This window comes from Zophobas morio, unplaced genomic scaffold (assembly GCF_036711695.1).
Source record: "Zophobas morio isolate AGI-343-1 ecotype UQ-CSIRO unplaced genomic scaffold, CSIRO_AGI_Zmor_V1 ptg000029l, whole genome shotgun sequence".
Taxonomy (NCBI): Eukaryota; Metazoa; Arthropoda; class Insecta; order Coleoptera; family Tenebrionidae; genus Zophobas; species Zophobas morio.
Window position 1 is genome coordinate 6,883,284 of NW_026972134.1, and position 23,408 is coordinate 6,906,691.

At 33.8% G+C, this 23,408-nt stretch overlaps 1 protein-coding gene across 1 annotated transcript; it reads right to left on the reverse strand.

Annotated features, from left to right (window-relative positions):
* Positions 1 to 3,059: 3,059 nt before the first annotated feature.
* On the reverse strand, positions 3,060 to 5,306 carry LOC135137338 (uncharacterized). The gene is made up of 6 exons (XM_064066961.1): positions 5,102 to 5,306; positions 4,489 to 5,053; positions 4,341 to 4,440; positions 4,195 to 4,287; positions 3,247 to 3,402; positions 3,060 to 3,144 (listed from the first exon to the last, which is right to left on the reverse strand). The coding sequence occupies exons 1-6, from the start codon at positions 5,304 to 5,306 to the stop codon at positions 3,100 to 3,102; spliced, it is 1,164 nt and encodes a 387-aa protein (XP_063923031.1). The 3' UTR covers positions 3,060 to 3,099.
* Between the last annotated feature and the right edge of the window lie 18,102 nt (positions 5,307 to 23,408).

Genomic DNA, 23,408 nt, shown 5'->3' on the forward strand with positions numbered 1-23,408 from the left:
ATACTAAAGTAAGAAACTGTGCAAAATTCTAGGTGCCCATGAACACTTTTAAAAGAGAAGATTACCTCTGAAAATTTATCAAGTGGGATTATCCATTCTTTTATTGTGCAAAAAAAAAATTGTTACGTGTTAAATTTTGCATTTCAAAAGTTTTTTTCTAATATACTTCATTTGAAAGTTGTGAACAAAAAATTAAAAGTGTTATCATCTGTATTTATGGGTAGCTAGAGTTTAGCACAGTTTTTTACTTCAACATTATCAACAATATATACATAAATCTCGACCTAGGTTATAGGGTAAGTATTTTTTAAGAAGTTGTTTTATTTTGTGATATTTTGTTATGATCCAACAGAAATGCTTTACTTTTATGTTTAGAGTTACCGTTTTTTTAACATTTAATAAAATAAATGAAACTACTTCTTTTTTCTGTTTATGCTACTATGATAAATGAATAAACCCAATTTTTAAAAAGTAATGATAATGACTTAAGTTATTATTATAAGTTTGATTTAATAGGTCAAACTTTAACATGATCTTGTATGCACAACACAGAGATGAACCTAATAGAATGATGTTGGACTACATATTTGGTATTCATTAATTACATCTGTGAACGTATGAGGCAGTCGTTGTTGCCCTATAAGTCACTGATAAGTAAAAACTGCTGACGTAACTAAAAATATCCTTGGCCTTATGTACTTTTAATTTCGTAAAGTCAAAAGCAAAATTTCATAATATAATTTATTAAAAAATTAATAATAATATACCTATAATATAATTTATTAAATCTTTGAGTGATTTAAACGAACTAATTTGTACACACCAGACATTTTTAATTTCAAAATTAAAATAGACCATAAGGTTTTCTGACTGAATGTGCAAAAAATCTAGAATATTGCATATGTCCACTTGTAGAACAAACATTTGACCCAAGAAAGTGTAAAATTCGAACGTATACTTACTCTATTGATTTAGACATCTAAAACCTCGATTCTAGAGTAGCGTTCTTTTTGTAAGTAAAATCAGATTTTTTTCTTAAACATTTCAGTTTGTTACTTAGCAGCAGAATACATTTTATTTATTTATTTTTTTCGTCTAAAGGGAAACCACTTCAGCTTACCTGGTCACCATACGTTAGTAAACACTTGGTAAAACAGGTTTAAATTCAACATCATTATCGGCAAAACAAAAAAGTCAAGTTAAAAAAAAGTTAACAATCGCCCTGTAGTACAGTATATAAACAAATTTTGAGGAAATCAAAAGGAAATCATAGGAAATCAAGAGAAAATCACAGGAAATCTAAGGAAATCACAGGAAATCAAAGGAAATCAAAGGAAATCACAGGAAATCAAAGGAAATCAGAGGAAATCAAAAGAAATCATTGTCAAAAGGAAATCAATTGTACACTTGATGGTCGGCGGTTTATCCCTCGGATCCTCACTTTGGTTATTTGCCTCTTCTTCGTTGCTGTTTGGCATTCGAAAATTCAAAGCTTCGATATTCCTAATACAGAAATGAGTTTTAAATTCAGAATAAAAAATTATTTTACTCAAAATGACTATATTTATAATCTAAAAAATACATCTTCTTCAGCTCGTTGAAAGTGAACAAGACGTTAAGCATCAAAGCAGACACCAGTGTCTGACCACTGCTTTCCATAGGGGGCCAGAGAGGTCACCAGTGTATGTTTCATATTTCCTAATCCAGGGCCACACAGACACATAATTAGGCATTATAGAGCGAATATGTGTCTGCCATGGCATGTGCACATTTGATCCCACAGTTGGTTTGTTGGTTGCATATGTCAGATTAGTTTTACAGAGTGTGTCCGCTATGTGTGTCTGCCGTGGCCTCCTTTTCTGTCTGAATTTTTTGATATGTTACGGGACCACGGCGGACATATAATTACATTACAAGGCCTCTTTATAGCTTAGAATTGTGTCTGCTCTAGAAGACTGCTCTGTCTCTGTCATGTAAAAAATGCATAAAATATAATGTAGGGCCACAGCAGACACAGGTGTCTGTTTTAGTTTTTTTGAAAAATATAGTACAAAATTTTCGAATTTCAACAAATAACCTATGTAACTATATATAAAATTTTATGTAGAATACGTACTTGCCAATGGCCTATGACTGTAACTGCATGATTTTGGCTTGGCGCTTAACGTGTTAACAATCTAAAAACTAACACTAAATTTAAAAAGTTTTGGGTTCTTACCATCTACGTACGCGCTTCTCGCCCGTGTTGGCGTACGAGTTATGGCAGCCTGCTACACAACACAACACCTTTGACATTTTCAAGTTAAATTACCCAATATTTAGTTTAATAAATGAAAGCTTTCTATGATATTAGGAGAACTCAATGAAAAAGTGTGGATTTTCTGAAGTCCACAATCTCGTGTTTTGTGAGTTTATATAGTCACCAAAATGAAAGCATGCATCACTGCTGTAAAACGTTTTCTTGAGATGGTCTTCCGGATCTAGAGTGTTTAGAAACCATAGACATAATAAGTTCTGGAGTTAGTCTTTTTGAACGGCCGCTTCCAGGTTTTCGTATCACAGATCCATTTTCTTGGAAATTTTTTAAAGAAATGGTTAACGTTTATCGAAACTGCATACTCTTTACGGCAAAAACTCTTCTTGAAACTCTCCCATATACAATCCATTTTAATTTTGACAACGAAGTAATAGATAAAAAAACAATAAACCGCCAAAATTGTTACGTAAGTGTAATGCTGCCAAGTCCAACGTCAATTTTCTATCAGTCTCACTGGATTTAAGATACCTAGTAACGATGGCACCATCCATGCTCTAAGCTATATACGGTTAGTCTCCGAAAATAATTACCCCGTTGTAAATAAAGGGCAAAAAATGAATCCAAGGCCTGGTCCAAATATATACGTATTTTATTGTGCATCCGTTAAATTGTTTTGCATAAAACGATGACATGATTTAAAACTACATACAGAAACCAGTTACGAATTCCTAAATATTGAACAATCTATGGAATATACGTGTACAAATTCAGTGTTTTCCGAAGAATTTAAAGAATTACTTGCATCGAGTTATGTCCTAAATAATATATGTTGATTTTAATATTCAAGACCTTAAAACGCATAAAATAGAGTACGATGCTTTAATTATCTGAAATGAAAAAAAAATTTCAGAAAGATAAAAACAATAAGATTAGTAATTAGTTGTGAAAGTTGAAAGTCCTGAACTAATTTTTAGCATATATTACTTTACCGAAACAAATAATGGGTATTGGAGAACTCCAAAGGGTCCGGCTGTCAGACATTTGGATTTTTGAGACCTTTGCAACATAAAAAGTAGGGTTTTTTGACGACTTACGTCGCTCTTGTACCATTCAGAAGCCCATAAAGCATCGGCGACAGACCCAGTCTGAAAATAAGGATTTGTTCTAAATGTATAATTTACAAAAACAATAACATATTTCTAATAACAAATTCAAATTTTTCGACATTATGGATAAGATTAGCCCAGTTTAGTCATTCTGTTGCGTTAAAGTATAATTTTAATACTTTTACATTCTACGATTTTTCAATTTTTCGATTTTAAAATGTTTCCATTCTTAGTTTTTCAGTTTCTTCGGTTTTCCAGTTTTCATTTTCCGATCTTATGATTCGCTTATGCGAAGGAAGTATCGTAATCGAATCCGTCGGCCAACTCTCGACTCTAATGTTTTTTCATGAGCTCCGTCGGTCCGTCCGTCCGTTCGTCCATCCGTCCGTCCGTGTATAATAACTTTTACCGAATAAATCCTGTCTAAAATGGGCAAAATATGATGGGTCTATACATGTGATGTATCATTCCGTACATGTTTTTTAGATCTGCTTATAAGGGTGACCCAAAGAAATTAATGAATTACTCAATTTATTTTATTTATTAAATCAGGAACTGAAAAACCGATTGCTTTAAAAACAAAAACAGTTTAAATCTAATCGTGTAACGATTGTTGTGTGGCATTGGAAGTTCTATCTGCAAGTTTCAGGAAATAAATATCTAAATGTTACAAAGTTTGCTTTTTTAAGTTCTACGCCAAGAACGCATTAAAAACCGCTCTAAATTTCAAAGTTCTGTCTTTTCACATTCAATGGAAGGGTTACAATGGAACAGATAAACTGAGATACTCGGTTTAACTGTCAACTAAAAAATTAACTATTAGTAACTCACAGCATCCATGATACGTTGTCCTCCTAAGCACACAAAGTATAAAGCTGAAATCCACAATACAAACTGACAACAGTGCATTACCACCTGTCGCCTCTGTAAGATTTTTTTGTTAGATAGTACAGCATGAATCTAATTACTTGCATTACTTCTGCAATTGCGCTTTCTATAAACGCACAAACTGAACCAGTCAACAAGAAATGTACCAACATAATACTGGAAAAGGTACAATCGATTTTGGCGACTAAACTAAAACAATGAATATTAAAATAACGATAACTTTATATGAGTACCTACTTCAGTATCTCGATGTGGTAAGATATACATTTTCTCAAGTTAGCAAAAACCACGTTGTAGTTTTGGGAATCGAAGCATTTTATTACCATAGACTTCAAATGTTCGATTCTTAGAGCAGTGTGAAGAGTTATTTCCAGTACATGGAAGGCTATCTGAGTGCACATTTTAATAAATATGAAACTACAGATGAAATCATAAATAATGAATAATTCATAGACTGGAAAAAAATGTATGTCAACAGGAATCCACTTAGGAGTCCCTAATCCGCATTGGTATCCTTTTAAATCTCCTTCAACCTGAATTCTCTTGCATACTGCGTTCTTAATTATTATTATATATTTGTAGACAATCATAGCACTCAGTTCGTAAGCGGTGAGTACTTTGGTAAAAATATTTAATATTTTGTCAAGTCTATCAAAACCAGGTGGTTTGCCAAACTTTGTGAAATCTGATAAACTGCTGAGGATAATTGCGATGTCATGTTGTTTACGTATAAATAAGAATAACATGTAAAATATGGTGTCTGTGGCTAGAATAGCAGTAATAGTTGCATTTATATCGTGATCTGAAAGATAACTTGCTTATGATCGTTCTGTGTATTTTTATTACTTACCTTTTATCATAAAAAATAAAACAATTCCAGATGGTATTATTGTAAAGGCAATTAAAATGCAGCATAACGCAAGTTTAAGTTTGAACTCAAATCCTGGACGTAGTTCCGTTCCCTCGGCGGGCCATATCAAACTCCATTCAAATATCTTGCGATTCACAAGACAAACTAATATTTTTTTTCCAGGAATCTGCGAATTATGTGACATTTTATTTCTACTTACAAATCCTGTAGTGTAAATTTTCGTAAAAAACTTGCTTCATTAGAAGTTTGAGCTCTGTTTTACCCTGGATAGCACTTTGGTTCTATAGCGTCTCTTTGATCATTAAACGTAACAGTGTTTCATATAACGACGTTTTTATAGCACAGGATGATGGCAACGCCACCACAACTTTTGAAATAACTGAAGCTCACATCAGTCATACCTCATACACGTTGTCGATTTTCTAAATTAACAAGTTTTACAGGATAAATGCACACGCCTCCTATACATTGTAAGATAAAATTGAAACTCATTTTGTATATTATCATCTAGAGATGATTATAACTTCCAACAGTCACGCATATATTAAACACACATGTTCCGTACATATAAAGTAATTTGAACAAAATTATAAAATTATTGTCTTCTACATAATTCCTAAAATTGTCTTTTCATCGAACCTCTGAAAAAATTCCTAATCGATTGGATGCCATTGGTATATGCTTATTAAATAAATTTGTACGTACAGCATCGGTCTAATTTTCATATAAAGCTATAATTTAAAAATAAACCTCCTACTACTTCTATTATGATGCTTTCACGGTTATACGAAATTCACGAAATGCTATAATAGTTATTTTTGTTACAAGTACCTAAAACATAGTTTTTTGGGACGAATTTTGCTGTTTCCGGACGAGCCGAAGGCGAGTCCGGAATAGTAAATGAGTCCCAAAAACGTTTTAGGTACGTGTTACAAACAATATTTTTTTGTTCAAGCTCCCAAAACTCCTTAAAAACCATTTATAAAATCTACTAATTTTGACAAACGAAGCAAATATTTATCGAAAAGTGGGCTAGTGGGCTGCCACTATATGTAGTAGCTACAGTGTTTTGTAAACACGAAAAAACCTGACATTTTTTTGCACAAAATGCAGAATCCCGCACATATTACGGAAAAAGCAAAAGAAATCGTACTGGATTTACTTCCAGCGAAGTCTCGGCAAATGTACGAAAAGGAATATCAAATATTCCTACGATGGAAAGAAGAAAAAAAAATTATAGTAGTAGATGAAGATGTAATGTTAAATTATCTTCATGAAAAGGTAAGTGCCGCCTTTATGTTCAATATTTATAAGCCTTACACATGATTATCGTGATAATTTCCGTATTTTGTTACAGTCACAAGAAGTAAAACCATCTACTCTCTGGTCAAAATATTCAATGATTAAAGCTGTTTTGTCTGTCAAAGAAAATATTGAAATAAACAAGTTTTCCAGAGTCATTGCGTTTTTAAAGAGAAATTCAGTAGGATACGAGCCCACGAAGTCAAAAGTTTTGACACGTCAAGAAATTGACACATTTTTGACAAATGCAGACGATATGAAATATTTATTAATAAAGCTAAGTTTAAAAAATATTCTATGATAGATTTATTTTTCATTTTGTAGGTTGCCCTTCTTTTTGGTGTGTGTGGTGCATGTAGGCGTGAGGAGCTACATTCACTAAAAATTCAAAATATTGTCCAAAAAGACGAAGAATGTCTAATTATAACAATTCCTGATACTAAGAGCAACATTAAGAGAGTCTTTCGAGTGATAGCTAAAGGCAAAGCTGTTAATGGCCTGGAATTATACCAGAAGTTTTTACGATTACCTCCCGAGACAGTTCAACACGATTATTTTTTCATTTGTTATCGTAATGGAAAATGCACTGTCCAACGTGTAGGAATTCATTCTTTTGCGAAAATGCCCTCGGTTGCTGCTGAATTTCTTAACCTGCCCAATCCCAAGGAATATACAGGGCATTGCTTCCGACGAAGTTCTGCATCTCTGGCGGCTGATATTGATGTTGATTTAATCTCCCGGAAACTGCTAGGAGGATGGAAGTAATTTTTTTGCAATATAATTATTGTTTTCTTCTAAATAGTAGCAAACTTTAGGTCGTTTTCTGTCGCAGAATCATATATAGAAGAATCTGTTGAAAGGAAGAAGATATGCAGACAGTTATTGGGAGAAAAGCAAAACGAACCATCGACTAACACACTATTAGTTACTACTGAAGCTACTTCCACGACATCAAGAGACATCAGCCTGATACCTTCAAGCTCCTCAAGTATTTCGTTTGGACACAACAGTTTTCAGGGAGCTCAAAACTGTTCATTCCATTTTCACTTTGAGAAATAAATATTGTATTGTTGTATCTACTCCTTTAGAATAAATGTGGTTATTTAATTATTGTTTTTATAGTTTTTACTATTCAGTCCCAAAAAGTTGCCATGGCAACTTTTTCGTACTAGTACGAAAATGACTCATTTTACGGACACTTTTGAATCCCTAAAATAACCATTTTTGGGAGCGTGTACAAAAAAAAAAACTGTGCTCGGTCTATGTGACCACTATAAATTTCCGGAGCTGCAATTGTGAAAAACACTTGCTATTGGTTTTTCTTATCAACGAAAATTTGAAGTAAATGATCAACAGCAGGTAAGTGAAGATAATTCCGTAATCAGTATTTATCATTATTACAGGCCCAGAAAATATATTTCGTAGCAAAACAAGACCCGAATGGCAGAAAACAAGACAGCATTTAAACTCAGTCCATCGGGCGGCTGGTTGCTTTCAAAAAAGGATAGGTCTTCTATTTCCGTCTGTCTGTCTACCTGACAATTTTTGTTGGATAGATAATCTCCGAAACTACCAACCAATAATGAATGAGTCAATTTATATTATAGAATCAATCAGGAACAACCAAATCGAATGTTTTGAAATCTTGGAGACATTTCAAAGTTATTGCAAGCATAACACATTTTTAATATATTTGTATAACCAACCCTTTTTATCATTAGATATATATCTATATTATGTAATTTTTCAAAGGTTTTTGAGATAATTCTTCACAATAAAATATACAGCCAGATTGGCACTAGTATTTCTACACAGCAACATGGTTTTGTTAAAGGTCGGTCAACTTTGACGAATTTAGTACTCTTCTCTCAGTGTGCTCTTGATATTTTGAATAAAAGTAGTCAGTTAGATGTAATTTACCTAGATTTTCAACGAGCTTTTGCCTCAATTGATCACTACATTTTGTTGCATAAACTTCAAGCTCTGGGATTTGTTGGTTAAAGTCTTCTCAAGAGCTACTTACTTGGTCGAACCCAGTTTGTTGCCTATCAAGGTTTTGAGTCTGTCATGTATCGAGCCACTTCTGGCGTACCACAGGGATCCATTCTTGGTCCATTACTGTTTGTTTTATTTATTAACAATTTGCCTAACTTTGTTGAAAGCAAAATACTACTTTATGCTGACGATGTTAAAATATTTAGAGAAATAGTAAACGCTCAAGACACCAAAGCTCTACAATAAGATTTAATAAATTTCTCTGAATGGTCACAGTATAGTAGGCTCAAGTTATCTTACGATAAATGTAGCATTGTTCCTTATTCTAACAGAAAGCACACCATCACTAATAGTTATAACGTCGATAAGAAGGATATTGTTCGTAAGATTTAGGAGTTGTTTTTGATTGCAAATTTAAATTTCAAGACCATTACAAAGATATAACAGTCAAAGCATGTATGACTACCGCGTTCATTATACGTAATGCTAAACTGTTTAATGTAGAATGTACCACAAAGTTATTTATCTCCTATGCACGTTCTGTTTTAGAATATTACGCGATTGTATGGTCCCCGATTGATCAATGTCATAAATTGTTGACTGAGAAACAGCAAAGGCGATTTCTTAAGAATCTGATGTACAAGTGCGACAAGGTTTACCCTCCAAGAAAATATCCTCAGGAGCTAACGCTACAGAGATTTGGCTTGAAAGCTCTAGAAGCGAGAAGAGAAGTTGCTGCAGTGAAATTTTTGTATAACGTTGTGCATAATTTAGTTGATGTTATTGATATTGTCAGTATGTTAAATTTTCGTATGGCGCAAAAATTTCTTAGAAATAGTCATACATTTTACGAGGTAAGCGCCAAATATTCTCGGCCTAACAAAGAAAGAGACCTGATGGAAAAAAATTAAATATTTATATTTCAACATAATCTCTGTTAACTTCAATACATTCAAAACTACGTTCAACTAACAGCTCTATGCGTTTAAAAAAATTATTTGAATCTTTATCACTAAAATGATGTAGTACTGCCGTTTGCACCTCTTTATCCGTCCAAAACGTTTTCCCTGCAAGTCGTTTTTTATCTTAGAGAACAGTTAATAATCGTTCGAAGCTAAGTCAGTACTGTAGGGTGGATGATCAAGTTACTCGAAGTCACAGGCCCCTATAGCAGCTTGAGAAAGACATGCGGTATGAACGAGCGCATTTTCATGAAGCAATCGAACGCCTCTTGTTAATTTTCTCGGCCTTTTTTCCCAAATACGGTCTCCTAATTTATGCAGTAAGTAAGCATAATATGTAGCGTTGACAGTGGTATTTCATCCTTTAAAATTAATCAACAACATGCCTTTACAGTCCCAAAAAATTGTGGCCATGATTTTTTTGGAAGATTGGTTCGTCTTCAAGGGTTTCTTACCCCATGTGAAATAACTGTGATCATTTTTTTTAGTAAAATGTGAAGGACAAGCTTCAGCAAACACAAAAACCATCCTGTCCTTAATACCCTTTCTAGAGCAATTCCATCTTTTGATAAGAATTTTATTGCCGTTCGATTTTCAATTTTAAACGGGCATGATGAGTCCATAATTTTTCAAATGTTACTCCTCAAATGTATCAAAACTAATGGGCAGTGGGGCTTGAAATTTTACACACATACTGCGGGGCCCTTCTAGTCTTTTATGAGTTGTACAAATTTCCCGACGAGCAATCGCAAATATATCAGGCCGAGAATATTTGGCGTTTACCTCGTATCTACCTAAATGTAGAAACAAACATGCCAAAAGGTCTCCGTTATATTTTATATGTTCTGTTTACAACAAATATGGCAACAGTGACTTATTTTTTGATAAATTAGGTAATATCCTTAAAGAAATTTCCGGCATTTGATATGTGTTGTATTGTCAAGTTTGCTCGTAAGCTTAGTGCTATAAGAATTCCGTAGTTAAGTTTGATTGTATATTTAGATTTAGAAGTTTTTTTTCTTTTTTGTAATTATCCTGTAATTGGACAAAAGTCCGTTGGATAATAAATCTTTATTATTATTAGATAAAATAAATTTAATAAAATTAATCACTCTCGAATTGTTTATTAATCAAACTAAGAACGTTTTTCTCGAAAATGTCTGAATACGCAAGTCTTTATTTAAGAATAATTAAATAATAATAATCAGAACATTTTGTTCGATTGCGGCTTAATTAATAATTTTATTCAATACATATACATATAAAAGCGATTTAACTATTGTGGTTTCTAATAAGTAAAGTGGTGCCTAAGTCACTAATGGGTTATAAATTCTAACGTACTAATGGTGACTAGTCACTATTCTGTCAAACCACAGAATAACCTAGGTAACTGCTTTATTGAAGACACATTTTAAGAGCAAATCATCATTTATTAATTCTTACTTAAGATTAATATTAACATTAAACAGTGACTGTGAATTTGAAGTAGTACCAACATACGTAGACTCAGTTCCAGACTGCACGGACAACACACATTCGGATGATAAAAATTGCATTTTGAAGCCTTGGACCAATCAGTCATTTGTACTAATGTATTGGGTATACGAAATGGTCCATGGATGAAAGAACTGCAAGACCTTAACATCAACGACAGAAGCCAAACACCCATCGAAATCTTAATCGGTACTGATATAGCAGGAAAACTCTTCTGTGGTGAACCACACATTCTAAAATGCGGTCTAGTTGCCATGAAAACTAAACTAGGCTGGACTCTGATGGGTAAAGTTTCCACTCCACCTCCAGATGCACAGAAATCCTGCAACATTGTTGCTTTGTCACTTTTGTTAACAACACCAAAATTGAAAGATTTATGGACTCTTGATGTTTTGGATATTGAGAATCCAGAAGAGCGGAAATCTAACCAAGAGCACGAACAAGAAATTCTTGATAATAATTTTCCGAAAACAGTGACTAGACAACCGAATGGAAGATACAAAGTTTCAATGCCATGGATTCAGGGACACAGACCACTATATGATAACCTGAACTTAGCTAAGAAAAGACTCGAAAATTTCTGCTGGAAAAGCTGGAAAAGGATGGCTATTATAATGAATACGACCAAGTTTTTCAAGAATCCAGAGGTTGCACAGCACCACGGTTGTTAGACTCTTGTTTGTGGGAAGGTCCGAATTGGTTAAAAGAAGAGAGACAATTTGGACCACAACAAAATTACAAAACTAACTAAGACAAAGTTATGGAAGAGAGAAAGAAAACTGTTACAACAATGTTGTCACCAAACAAAATTGATGTTTCTTGGGCTTACAGAAAATTTTCCAAATTCGAGCAGATAGTCAGATTGTTTGGTGGGAACAGAAGATTTTGTCACAATACCAAAAATCCCAGCAGTAAAATAAAAGATTCTACAATAGAATTTGGAGAGTTGCAAGAAACACAACTAAATTTCTTATAGTGTGTACAAAAACAGAGTGTAAAAATTGATTCTGTCGAGCAGATTTTTTCCATCATACCTTTTAGAGATCACAATGACGTCATCAGAGTAAAGACCAAAATTACAGGACGAGACGACACTGAAAATTTCCGATATCCCATACTGTTGCCAGGTAAACATTCAGTTGTAAGTAGAGTAGTTTTCGACACTCATCAGAAGTGCCACGCTGGTGTTCAAACCCTTCTGAGTTACCTGAGAGAATCCTACTGAATTATGGGAGGAAGAAATACCATAAAATCGGTTATAACCAAATGTAGTAGATGCAGGAGATTCGATTCAAAGCTCATATCTCTGCCAAGGAATCGAGTAAAAGATGCTCCTACATTTCAAGTCACAGGAATTGATCTTTTTGGACCTTTATACCTAAGAAAGCGAGTTAAGATTTGAGTTACAATTTTTACCTGCGCCGTTTATCGAGCTGTGCATTTGGAACTTGTTACATCATTGAGTACTGACAGTTTTACACCAATTTTCGAAGATTCATAGCACGACGTGCAAGACCTACAACGGTTTACACGGATAACCAAACTAAGTTCACTGGATGACAGAGTGCATTAGAGTTCTTGAACTGGAACGAACTTAAAGAATTTTGCAATCTGGAGAAAATCGAATGTAAGTTCAATACTCCAACTGTCACATGGGGGGGGGGGGTTATTGGGAAACACTAATACGCGTCATAAAACGAACAAGAGCATGTCTAAGTTTCGAAGCACTTGAAACTCTCCTATGTGATTATAAAACTTTGCTCAATTCCAAACCACTCACATACCTATGTCTCAGAGGACGTTCTAGATTTCGTCCCCTTAACGCCAAAGATGTTTCTTCAAAATATTCAACAAACTGGTGTAGTAGATTTAGACAACATTGAAGCCATACATCTTCGAAAAAGACACCGGTACAAGAATCAATTGAACATGGACTTACAGAAACGTTTCTGGAATGAATTTCTTGGACAACTAACTGATTTTGAGACAATATAAAAGAAAATTTTTCCGACCAGTTAAAGTTGCAGATTTTGTCTTCATAGAACACGACCAGGAGAAACGACTAAATTGGGCATTAGCACGAATAGAAGAAACAATTCCTGGCAAAGACGGAAATATTAGAATTGTTAATTTAAGAACATCTTCAGGTCCCTTAGTACTTCCTTTACAAAAGTTATATCTATTAGAAATAGAAAATGAAGACGAAAAATTCTTTCATGACGGTCGAAATACGATCGACCAGAACCAACATCCGCAATGAACGATGACACAACGATCCAGGTGACCAAATCGCGAAGAAAACTAAGAAAACCTGACGGGTTAAACCTGTGACTCTACTGTGATATAGTAGAAATTCCCTTGGTGGCAGAATGGAAGAATGCCGAGTTTACTGTTATCAACTATATCTGTTGTTTATTTAATAGTTACTAGTTTCTATGGAATTAAGAGAAATCAATATATTACATAGCGATTATGTACAAAATAATTCCGGCGCAACTTCTCTGAATTCGTTCACTGGACTCGTCGCTGACTGAATCAACTGAATAATAATGGTTCCCGAAGGTGACCTCTATGTAAAGCCATATTTTCCTTCTAGAATTTCCGCAGCTGAGGTTTTTCTGGAGTGCCCATCGCGACTTCCGCTTCCAGGCTTTTCTTTAACGAACGCCGCCCGATGAGTCATCATCTCCGTACATACTAGAACCCATAATCGTCGTACCGGGGTGGCGTATGGATTTCTTTCGTAACATTATACTACATTAACAGAATGCGCAAAGACAAATTTGCAAATGTTAAAGGAATATAGAGATTAGGCAAAAAATGTGAATTACGTCTACGTTGTATTTATATTTAGATAAATTGCCCTATAAATGAATATTTATTATTATATAAGTTGTAATTCCGACACATGGTGAAAATGGTAGAGAACTTTTGTAAATTAATACGCGCAGTTGGTAAATAGAAGGTTATATTATTTCCAAAAAGGTAATCTTGGCACATGGAACTCGAGCTCTGCCAATAAACGAGTATAGTCAATCGAACCAGTAACTAATTTGTGCAGAAATATTAGTGATAAAGCAGTGATGCTCTAGACTTTCTACATTAAACATCTCAAGCAGTGTTCCATGAGGGTAACCTCTGTTGGGATAATGACCAAAGCTCAAGGAAAACAAAAATTTCAGCAATCGCCTCTGGAACTTTTCCAGAGCGACCATATTATACTTGCAAATTCTAAGTTCGATCGAACAAATGAAAAATATATTATTATTATTATTATTATTATCATATAAGCTCCACAGGTCGCAACCCAATTACGACGCTTCATTGTTTTAGTGCCTTGAAATTTTCTGCAGTTCCATATAAGAAATCCCAGATTTTTAGTGCAGCTGACATTATATGCTCATAGCCGTAAATAAACGTCATTTTAACGTTTACTCCAAGATTTCGAATGACATCTCTTCTGCAAACCTGGACATTATCAATACCATAGTCGAAAATTAAAACTTTTGATTTTAGTGAAAAAGTAACTACTTACATCAGAGTTAATTGAGAGGCCAAATAATTTCATGTCGTCCGCGTAAAGTAATGCCGGTGAAGTTAAACTATCTGTGCCAAAAAGATTGAAGAATAGGGCCCAAGAACAGATCCTTGTGATATGCCGGACGTAACGTTAATTTCTACTGACTCATAACCACTACATATAACACGTTGTTTTCTTCCAATTATATATGTAGCAAATATTATTAGGTCGTCGGAAAAACCAAAAGAGCTTAATTTGTCGAGTAGTTTGTCGTGGTCCAATCTGTCGAACCCCTTCGAGAAATCTATGTAAATAGTATCTATTTGGGTTCCTTCGTCAATAGTTTCTGTCATGAATTGTGTGAACATAGGGTAATTGCCCCAGTAATGGACACCCAAGAGAAAATTTGAAATCTAAATAATCTTATTATTATTAATATTCGGTCAAAATCAATTTGTAGCACACCAGATGAAAGCTTATTTAGTGCACTTTCTAACAGTCTGTAAACAAATTACGTAAAACAATAATTGTTATTTTAATATTATATATTGTGATACTACATCAAATGTGCCAGTAATGGACACAGTTGCGTAGGTAATGAACACATTGTGGGTGAGTAATGGACACTCGGAAAAATGTTAATTTTATTCATATTTATTCATTTCTGGAACAGTAAAATGGCCTCTAGTATTTTTAACCTTTGGCTCGTCTATGACACATACAATATCTTCTTTGAAATAATAAAGAATATCCTCTTTGCTTGGCCACTTCCAAACACCTAAACCTGCACTGGTCATAGACTGTATTTCGGCTCCTAGTTCATCCTTCTTCAAAATAACACCTGTAAAGGTCCATTGTACGATAAATCATTTGATTAAAACATTATAACTCTTTTTAAATTTTATTTAAACATAGAAAATCATGAGGAGAACTCATCAAGGCGATTAAGAAGGTAAGTATAAAATATAGTTAATGTGCAATACTTTAACTGCTGTATAAAAGTGATAAAGACAAAGAACATACTTTGTTAATATGAGTACCTGCTAAGATAAGAATGATTTTGGCAAATGAGATGTCCTCCAAGAAAACAGAGGTATCTCATTTTTCCAAAGTCGCTCTTATCTTAACAAGTATTAACCCCGCCCACCCACCCTCTTTTCTTAGAGGGTATCTCTCATCTGCTAAAGTCACTCTTATCTTAGCAAGTACTAGCGGACGGGTGGGGCTAGTACCTGCTAAGATAAGGCTGATTTTGGCAAGTTAGATACCCTTTACGAAAAGAGAGGGTGGGTGGGCGGGGCTAGTACCTCTTTAGATAAAACTGATTTTGGCAAATCACATACCTTCCAAGAAAAAAGGGTGGGTGGGCGGGGCTAATACCTGTTAAGATAAGAGTGATTTTGGCAAATGAGATACCCTCCAAGAAAAGAGAGAGATTTCATTTACCAAAATCGCTCTTATCTTAGCAGGTATTATTTTTTTCCATTCCCCTTTTGTAGAAAATCACATGTACCTGAATTAGAAACAATCTTAACTTGGTAAGAATTCAATATCGGCATCGGATGACTGGTGTCCATTACTGAATTTTTCTTGTTTAGTAATGGACATCCCACTGTCCATTATTAACACATTATTTAATTTTTTGTTTCAGTACTGGTCACCCCCCGTAAAAATCGTTATTTGTAGGAAATATGTGTTTTCAACCATAAAAATCTGTTTTTAACTTACCTGGTCAAAGATTAAACGTAAACAAATGTTCTCAACAGCAACTACACACAACGTTTGCTCACTTACAAGATTTAAACTTTACGAAGCGCCGGACAACTTGAAATAGCTGTTTTGTCATCAGCCATCTTGAAGATTCTCTATTTCAGAAAACGTACTGAAGCTAGCAACGTCAAATCACAGTGGAATATGTGACTTAAACTACTGTAGCATATGGCGTACCCAAATAAGTTATTTTGGCGCAAATTATGAAATTTTTTAATTTTTTCAATTAACAGTGTCCATTACTGGGGCAGTGTCCATTACTAGGGCAATTACCCTACATAAGTTAGTTTCAACAGAACGGCCTTTGACAAAACCAAGCTGAAGTGGAGAAATATACGAATCAACATGGTTCATAATGACTGTGTGCAACAAGATCTCAAAAACTTTAGAAACATTATTAAGCAATGTAATTGGTCGGTAGTTCTCAATATGCTTTCTGTCACCTTTCTTAAAAATTGGACATATAATGGAGTCTTCCCGGAAAGTAGGGTATTTACGAACCATAAGTGATAAATTAAAAATTAGAGAAAGAGGATGAGCAAAAATGCTTGCGCAATCACGCAAAATAAAAGCAGGGATTCGATCTGAACCTAAAGTGACTTTATTTCTAATTTTATATAATACTTTATAAACTTCCTCTTCGCTAAGTTCGTGTTTAAACTTCCGACATTTTGATAATAAATGTTGTGGTGGCCGAATTTGAATCAAATTTTCGGGCTGAAATTAGTTAACAGCGGCGCGAAATCACATTTGAACAATTTGAATTTGAAAAAAAAAATCAAACAAAATATCGTTTAACATAGGCCTTGTGCACGTTTCTTTTTCTGGTAGATCGCTAGGGGATTTTAGTTAGAGGGTTAGTAGACAAGAAGGCGCGATGGCGAAAGCATGATGAAAGCATCATTGTTGTTTTGGTTTCGTGTTTGTGAGCATGGTGAAAAGACGCTGTAAGGTAGCTTAGTTAGTTTAGTTGATTGTGTAGTTAATAAAAGGTAGCGATAGGATAAATAATCGTAACGATGACGCCACAATTTTCCACAACACGCGCAGCTAATTCTTGCGGCTTTTTAATCGATGAAATGCGATTTTTGCGACGCCAACCCATGTAAATTTGATTCATTATTTGCAAATTTACAGTTCATGTTAGAATTTTAATCGTTAACTGGTGCCAACACAATTTAGCAGACATTTACTAGGAGATTTCATGAAATTCACTTAGTCAGGATGACACACTTTGTTTACAAAGTTATGGAGGAGATTTCTGGATAGTAGTTATATAGTGGGGGTTCTAGACCAGGTCAAATGAGGTCAAACTGGTCCAGCTCCCCCATTACTTTTCATCGAGCGGTCATTGACCTTTCATTTGTTGTCGAGCTTGTCGGTGCACGTGGCTGACCTTGCCAGCTGGTCCAGCTCCCCCATTACTTTTCATCGGGCGATCATTGACCTAGTCGTTGCTCGACCTTGGTCGTTTATTGCCCTCGTTCATCTCAAGATCTATCCCCTCTTTTCGTTTAGGTCGGGGAGGGATCTCGGACGCAATCTCGCATCCCCACTTCCGTTTTATACTTGTATAAAAGTCGATGGATTCGTGTGTAAGAATTAATTAGTTTTTTGAATTCAATTATTTAACACTTAGAAATGTCATCTTTCATTTCTACCTTGAATAAAGAGTCTCACTTGCAAGCTTTTGTGAGTGCGAAAACTTTAGAAGAAAATAAAAAATTTTTAACAAAAAATTTTAGTAAACTGTCTACAAAGTACGGTGACAAGATATTTGTGCAACTTGAAGAGTCTAGAACGATACTTCCACAGAGATTTACCGAAAAATTCACCGACTCAGTGATCAGCGATCTGAACCAGAAGATCGTGAACGGCTTGAAATTGTACTTGGTAAATAGAGGTCCGATCGGTCGAACCATCAATATCGAATTTATCGAAGAATGAAGAAGGCATTGGTTCATGTGGAAAACAAATCAAGTGCAGTTAGACTGCTTCGTCGTAGATTAGAATTACATTTAAAACGAATTAGTTATTTAAAAGAAGCAATTAAAATGTATGAAATAAGAACTAAATTGAATAATCTTAAGCTGTAATAGAAATTATAATAAATATTATTTAATTCGTTCGGTGTATTATTTTCCCCAGTCTCATGTAAAAAATATTTGATTGCAAACTGTCATGAATAACAGACGTGTTTGTTTCGACAAAGTTCCGGTTATTTTCTTAATAAATGATAAAGAAAGCCGAATTAATACTTGGTTATACGATGTTAAAAGATTTCAAATGAATGTGGAACGTTTCGAATTGCAAATAAAGCCCTTAATCGAAAAAATGATGGAGAAGAAGCGAAAATTTAGAGAAACAATCGAAAAATTGGATTCAGAATTGAAAATTATTCAGCAAAGAAAATCAGTTAAATAACTGTGCACATTGCGGTTAAACCACTGCGTCGTAAATTAGATTTAAATTTAAAACTTATTAGTTTCTTAAAATGTATAAAATACGAACTAGTTTGTATAATCTTAAGCTGTAATTGAAATTATAATAAATATTGTTTATTTCGTTTGGTGTATTATTTTCCCCAGTCTCATCTAAAATTATTTAATTGGGAATAACAGCAACGAATAAAAGCCGTGTTTGCTCCGACAAAACTCCTGTTATTTTCTTAATAAATAAATGTTCATCAGCAACTTTCTGCCGATTTAAGCTTATTTGTCCGTGATTATTAGAATAAAATCTCAAATGTCAGAAGGCGAGTGTGTTGTTAAAAATTAAAAAAATTGTTACTTACGACATTGAAAACAGGCAATAAAATCATCCGTTCTCCCTCGAAAACATTCAAATACACGCACACTTCACAGAAGCCACCATTTATTTCAACAAAACCACCTTTTTCCCAAATCTTTTCACGGTAAAATTCATAAACCGAAACACGCCGCCCGTCATTATTACAACACAGAATGAAATAACGCGATGCTGTTTCAGCAAATTCTTACGGAACTGGACGCTTTTGTCGCAATAGACAGGGACGTATTCGGAAATATTAAAAAAAAAGAATTATCGCTTGAGGGTGATAAAGGGCAGAAAGTTTGTTAAAAAAATAAAAATGCATCCCTATAAACTAATGACACATTTGTGTAAAAATAAATGTGGGTTGGAGGTGCAATAATTGTTTAAATATAAAAAAAAAATGTTTTACTCGAAGACGGTAAGAGATACGAGGTTCGTGCAAAGAACAAAAAAGTTCCTAAAATACGAAACACATGCACCTGTGTCGACGGTTTTTAGTTTGAGTTTAGCATTTCGGAGAAAAGGGCAAAAGTTTGTGGTGACCAAACGGAATTAGTTAAAAATTTGTTTTTTGTGTCAAAATATTTTTGGATGAATAATCAATAGGTCCATGTAATTAAATATGTGAATATTTGAGTTTGGGGTCAAAAAATTTTCGTCAAAAAAGGTTGTCAGAATTAAAAAAAAAGTTTTCCTTGAGCAGTAGGGAAGCAAATTAGAAGTTTTGGTGAAAAAAAAATTTAAAAAAACCCAAAGGATATAAAGAAAAATTGAAAATAAAAAATCTCAAAAAAAATTTATCGAAATTTTGAAAAGTTTGTTTTTCCATAAAAAAATGCATCCTCATGAACTACTAGCTTACCGTAACCAAAAATAAATATGAGTCATAGGTGTGTTTACCGTTCAAATAGAAAAAAACTTTGTTACTCGAAAACGGTAAGAGATAGAAGGTTCGTGTATAGGACAAAAAAGATCCACAAATACGTATCATATACATCCCCTTCGACGTTTTTCAGCTAACTTGCAACATGGCGGTGAAAAGGGCAAAAGTTTGTAGCGTCGAAACGGCAAAACTTAAAAAAAATATTTTTGCATCAAAATATTTCTGAGTGAACAGTCTATAGGTCCACTTAGCAAAATAAATATTTTTCGCTGCCGTTTAGTAGTAATAACGAAAAAACGTCATAGTTCGTAAGCGGTAAGAGGTAGCATGTCGGCTCAGGGGAACGGGGAAAAGCTAAAAAAATTAAGCCATATGTTGAGCAAAAAAAATTTTCAAAAAAGTTGAAAATAAGGGAGAAAAGGGCAAAAGTTTCTAGTGTCCAAATGGTAAGAGATAGAATATCGGTTGTATACATCAAAACCTTCTTCTGGAACGAACGCATAAGTCTGCTCAAAAAAATCGATTCTGTCCACATCGACCTAGATACAGGAGCCATTTCTAGTTTTTTCGAGGTCGCTACGTAAAAATTTTTTCAGGTCGAAAAAAAGACCATCGAAAAAGGATTCGAATAAGCCCAACATGCAACACTTAAAAAAAAAAAAAAAAAAAAAAAGCGAAATAGGTTGTTCTTTATATGTATTGTTATATGACTACTACCATCACAACTAAATATACTAAGACATTAAAAAAAAAAATTTCAAGTTAACCAAAAACCGCTTTTTGTTGAATTTTATATGAAAACAACAAAACATCATTAAAAAACGAAAATCAAAAACCTATAAACAATCATCAAAAATCACTGCTGTGGTGGTGGATCATGATGAGTCATATCGTGCAGCTGGACAAATAATTTAAAACATATTAAATAACTTATTGTTGTATTAAATCGTAGTACTGATGCTGTTAAATAAATATGTTAAAGGACATTAAATAAAACTATTAATAGTAACTAATTGTTTTATTGAATCATACATTTGTTTGAGTATTGTATTTACTAAAATAACTGAAACAAATTAATACTAAATAAAGTAACAGACAAAATACGATTGCAAAAATAATTGCTCCTACTGAAGTAAATATCCATATCCATGGTTTTGCCAAACAATATTCTGTAACATTTGCACCTGTAGAATTCTTGTATCCACTATAATCGTTAATGATGGTGTAATTCGGTGACTTGCATCGAGTGTTGTCTTTGAAGACTAATTCTAGCCGATATTGCAGTTGGTTCGAGGAAGATACATTTTTTGAATAAAACATACGTAGTTGTTCATGCCCATTTTTAATTTCTAACATTTTTCTAACAATACATTCTTTACTACTATCAATAGTTTGTAGATAGACATCAGTAACATTGCTATCAGTCAATAAATAAAAATCTTTCTGAATTAGAATGGTTGATAGAACAAGTGTGCAGTTTAAGCCGAACATTGTTTGGATGAAATGAATAGTTTGTTGTTGCGGAATTCTATATATATAGCAACAACCATCACCACCACCATTAACGAGCAGCCAGGTCCCAACATCCCACTATTACAGTCATTATCGTGAATATGACAAAAAATGAAGCAAACCATACACGATCGTTTCTTAAACAAAAATCAATGACTTCCTTTGAACTGCGACTGTTCTTAGTATTTTCTATTATTAACCAATTGGAAAATTGGTGATTTTCTTCTTCCGTTTTTATCTTGTAAGTCAAATGATTCTGCATTGTTATATTTTTCGCATAGAAGAGATGATAACTGGTTTCGATTAGATTGATCGGAGTCATTTTTTCCCAAAATTCTTTTTCGTACGTCTGAATATACAGCAGACTTATATTTGAAGTGGTGTAAATATACAAGTTGTTTTCAACAAGCACATTTAATAGTATTAACACATTGCTAGGCAGAAACATCTTAGACTTATCTTCTTGTACACAGACACAAATACTTAGTTGTGGTCGTTGATATTTGTAGGGAAGAAGTTTTTAGAGGTGGTAAATGATGGTGTGGTAAATGATGGTGGTGGGGTGATAGCGATAGAAATAACAAATTATTGTTTTCTTATATATTTGTTAAATGTCGCATGGTAGGCGTTTAAGGCTGTTCTATCTAAAAACAGGGATCTATCTAACTTTGGGACATAGGTCCCTGAGAATTCGTTGTCCCAGTTTTCCACTTGCGGTGGTGTTGGTGGTGGTTGGCTGAACCACTTTGATGGTGGTGGGGGTGGTGTAGATGGTCTTGGAAGTGCATTCTCCCAGAGTTTTCGCTCCCTTTCCCAGGCATCCCGGTGGCATTTGAAAATATGCTTTCTCAGCCTATTCTCTAAAAGCCTGTGACTGACATCATAGGGGCAGATAACAAATTTCTCTACACAAAAAAAAAAAAATTAACTACTACAAAAAAAAATATATATAAGCTTACCCATTTCTGTCGTTAATTAATTTTTATGATATGTACTTACAGAACACTTATTAATCTGTTCTTTTGTGTGATCTTTAATTTATACACTATATTAATCCCCACCCCTACTTTTTTCCCTCCTTCAGTTGCTTTCCTCATGTTTCATTTTTCGCTGACTTGAATTTATTTTTTACGACCACGTTTTCAACTACGACTTGCAAGTTGTAACTTGCAAATTAATTCTCATATAAACAAGAAACTAGTCAACGGGAAATAGTAGTGTTTCTTTTTTTCTGCTGTGGTGAGCAAGTTTCACGACAAAAAATGAAATCACAAGAATCAGTGACGGCTATATGTAAAAACTCTCTTAAGCTAATTCATGAATACATAAGTAAAATCAAAACAATCGAAGAAACTAAACATTTTTTAGTTTATATCAATACCAGTATTAGAATAATTAGAAAAGCACTCAAATGTAAAATCCATCGAGAAAATATGTTGGAAAACGCAAATTCCTTAGAAACAAGTTTGGCGTATTTGAAATTTTATCGCCTAAAGCTTTTAAATAAGAAAAAACAATTATCTATAAAAACTGGTGAAGGCTATATTAAAACAGTCAAATTTAAACCGGTGACTAATGTAACATGGCAGGATGTCGAATCCTGTTTTCAACAACGAATTCGTACAGGATTTATAAGTAACCACCACATTAAAGATCCTCTTCAGTTTTTTCAACAATCTTTTAAATGCTTTATGTTTAGAATTAAAAAAGAACGGAAAAACTCAATGCTTAAGGTAAATGTAATTTTTTCCGCAAATTTTATTCAACCGCACTCTGGTGAAACAGACATTAAAACATTTTCAACAAAAAATCAGCACATTGATCAATACACAAATTTAAAAGAATGGTACGAAGAAAACGTCATTGATAAAATCATGAAAAAATTAGAGGAATTTGCAGAAAAGGATTCCGGTTGGGCGTTGTATGAAATTTTAGGATTGAAAATTAACATAAATAAATACGACCCAATTAAATTCGGCTATTCAACTTTTGTATCCACACCAGATTTTATAAAAAAAAAACATGCAATAATTAATGTACAAAATAATGATGAAT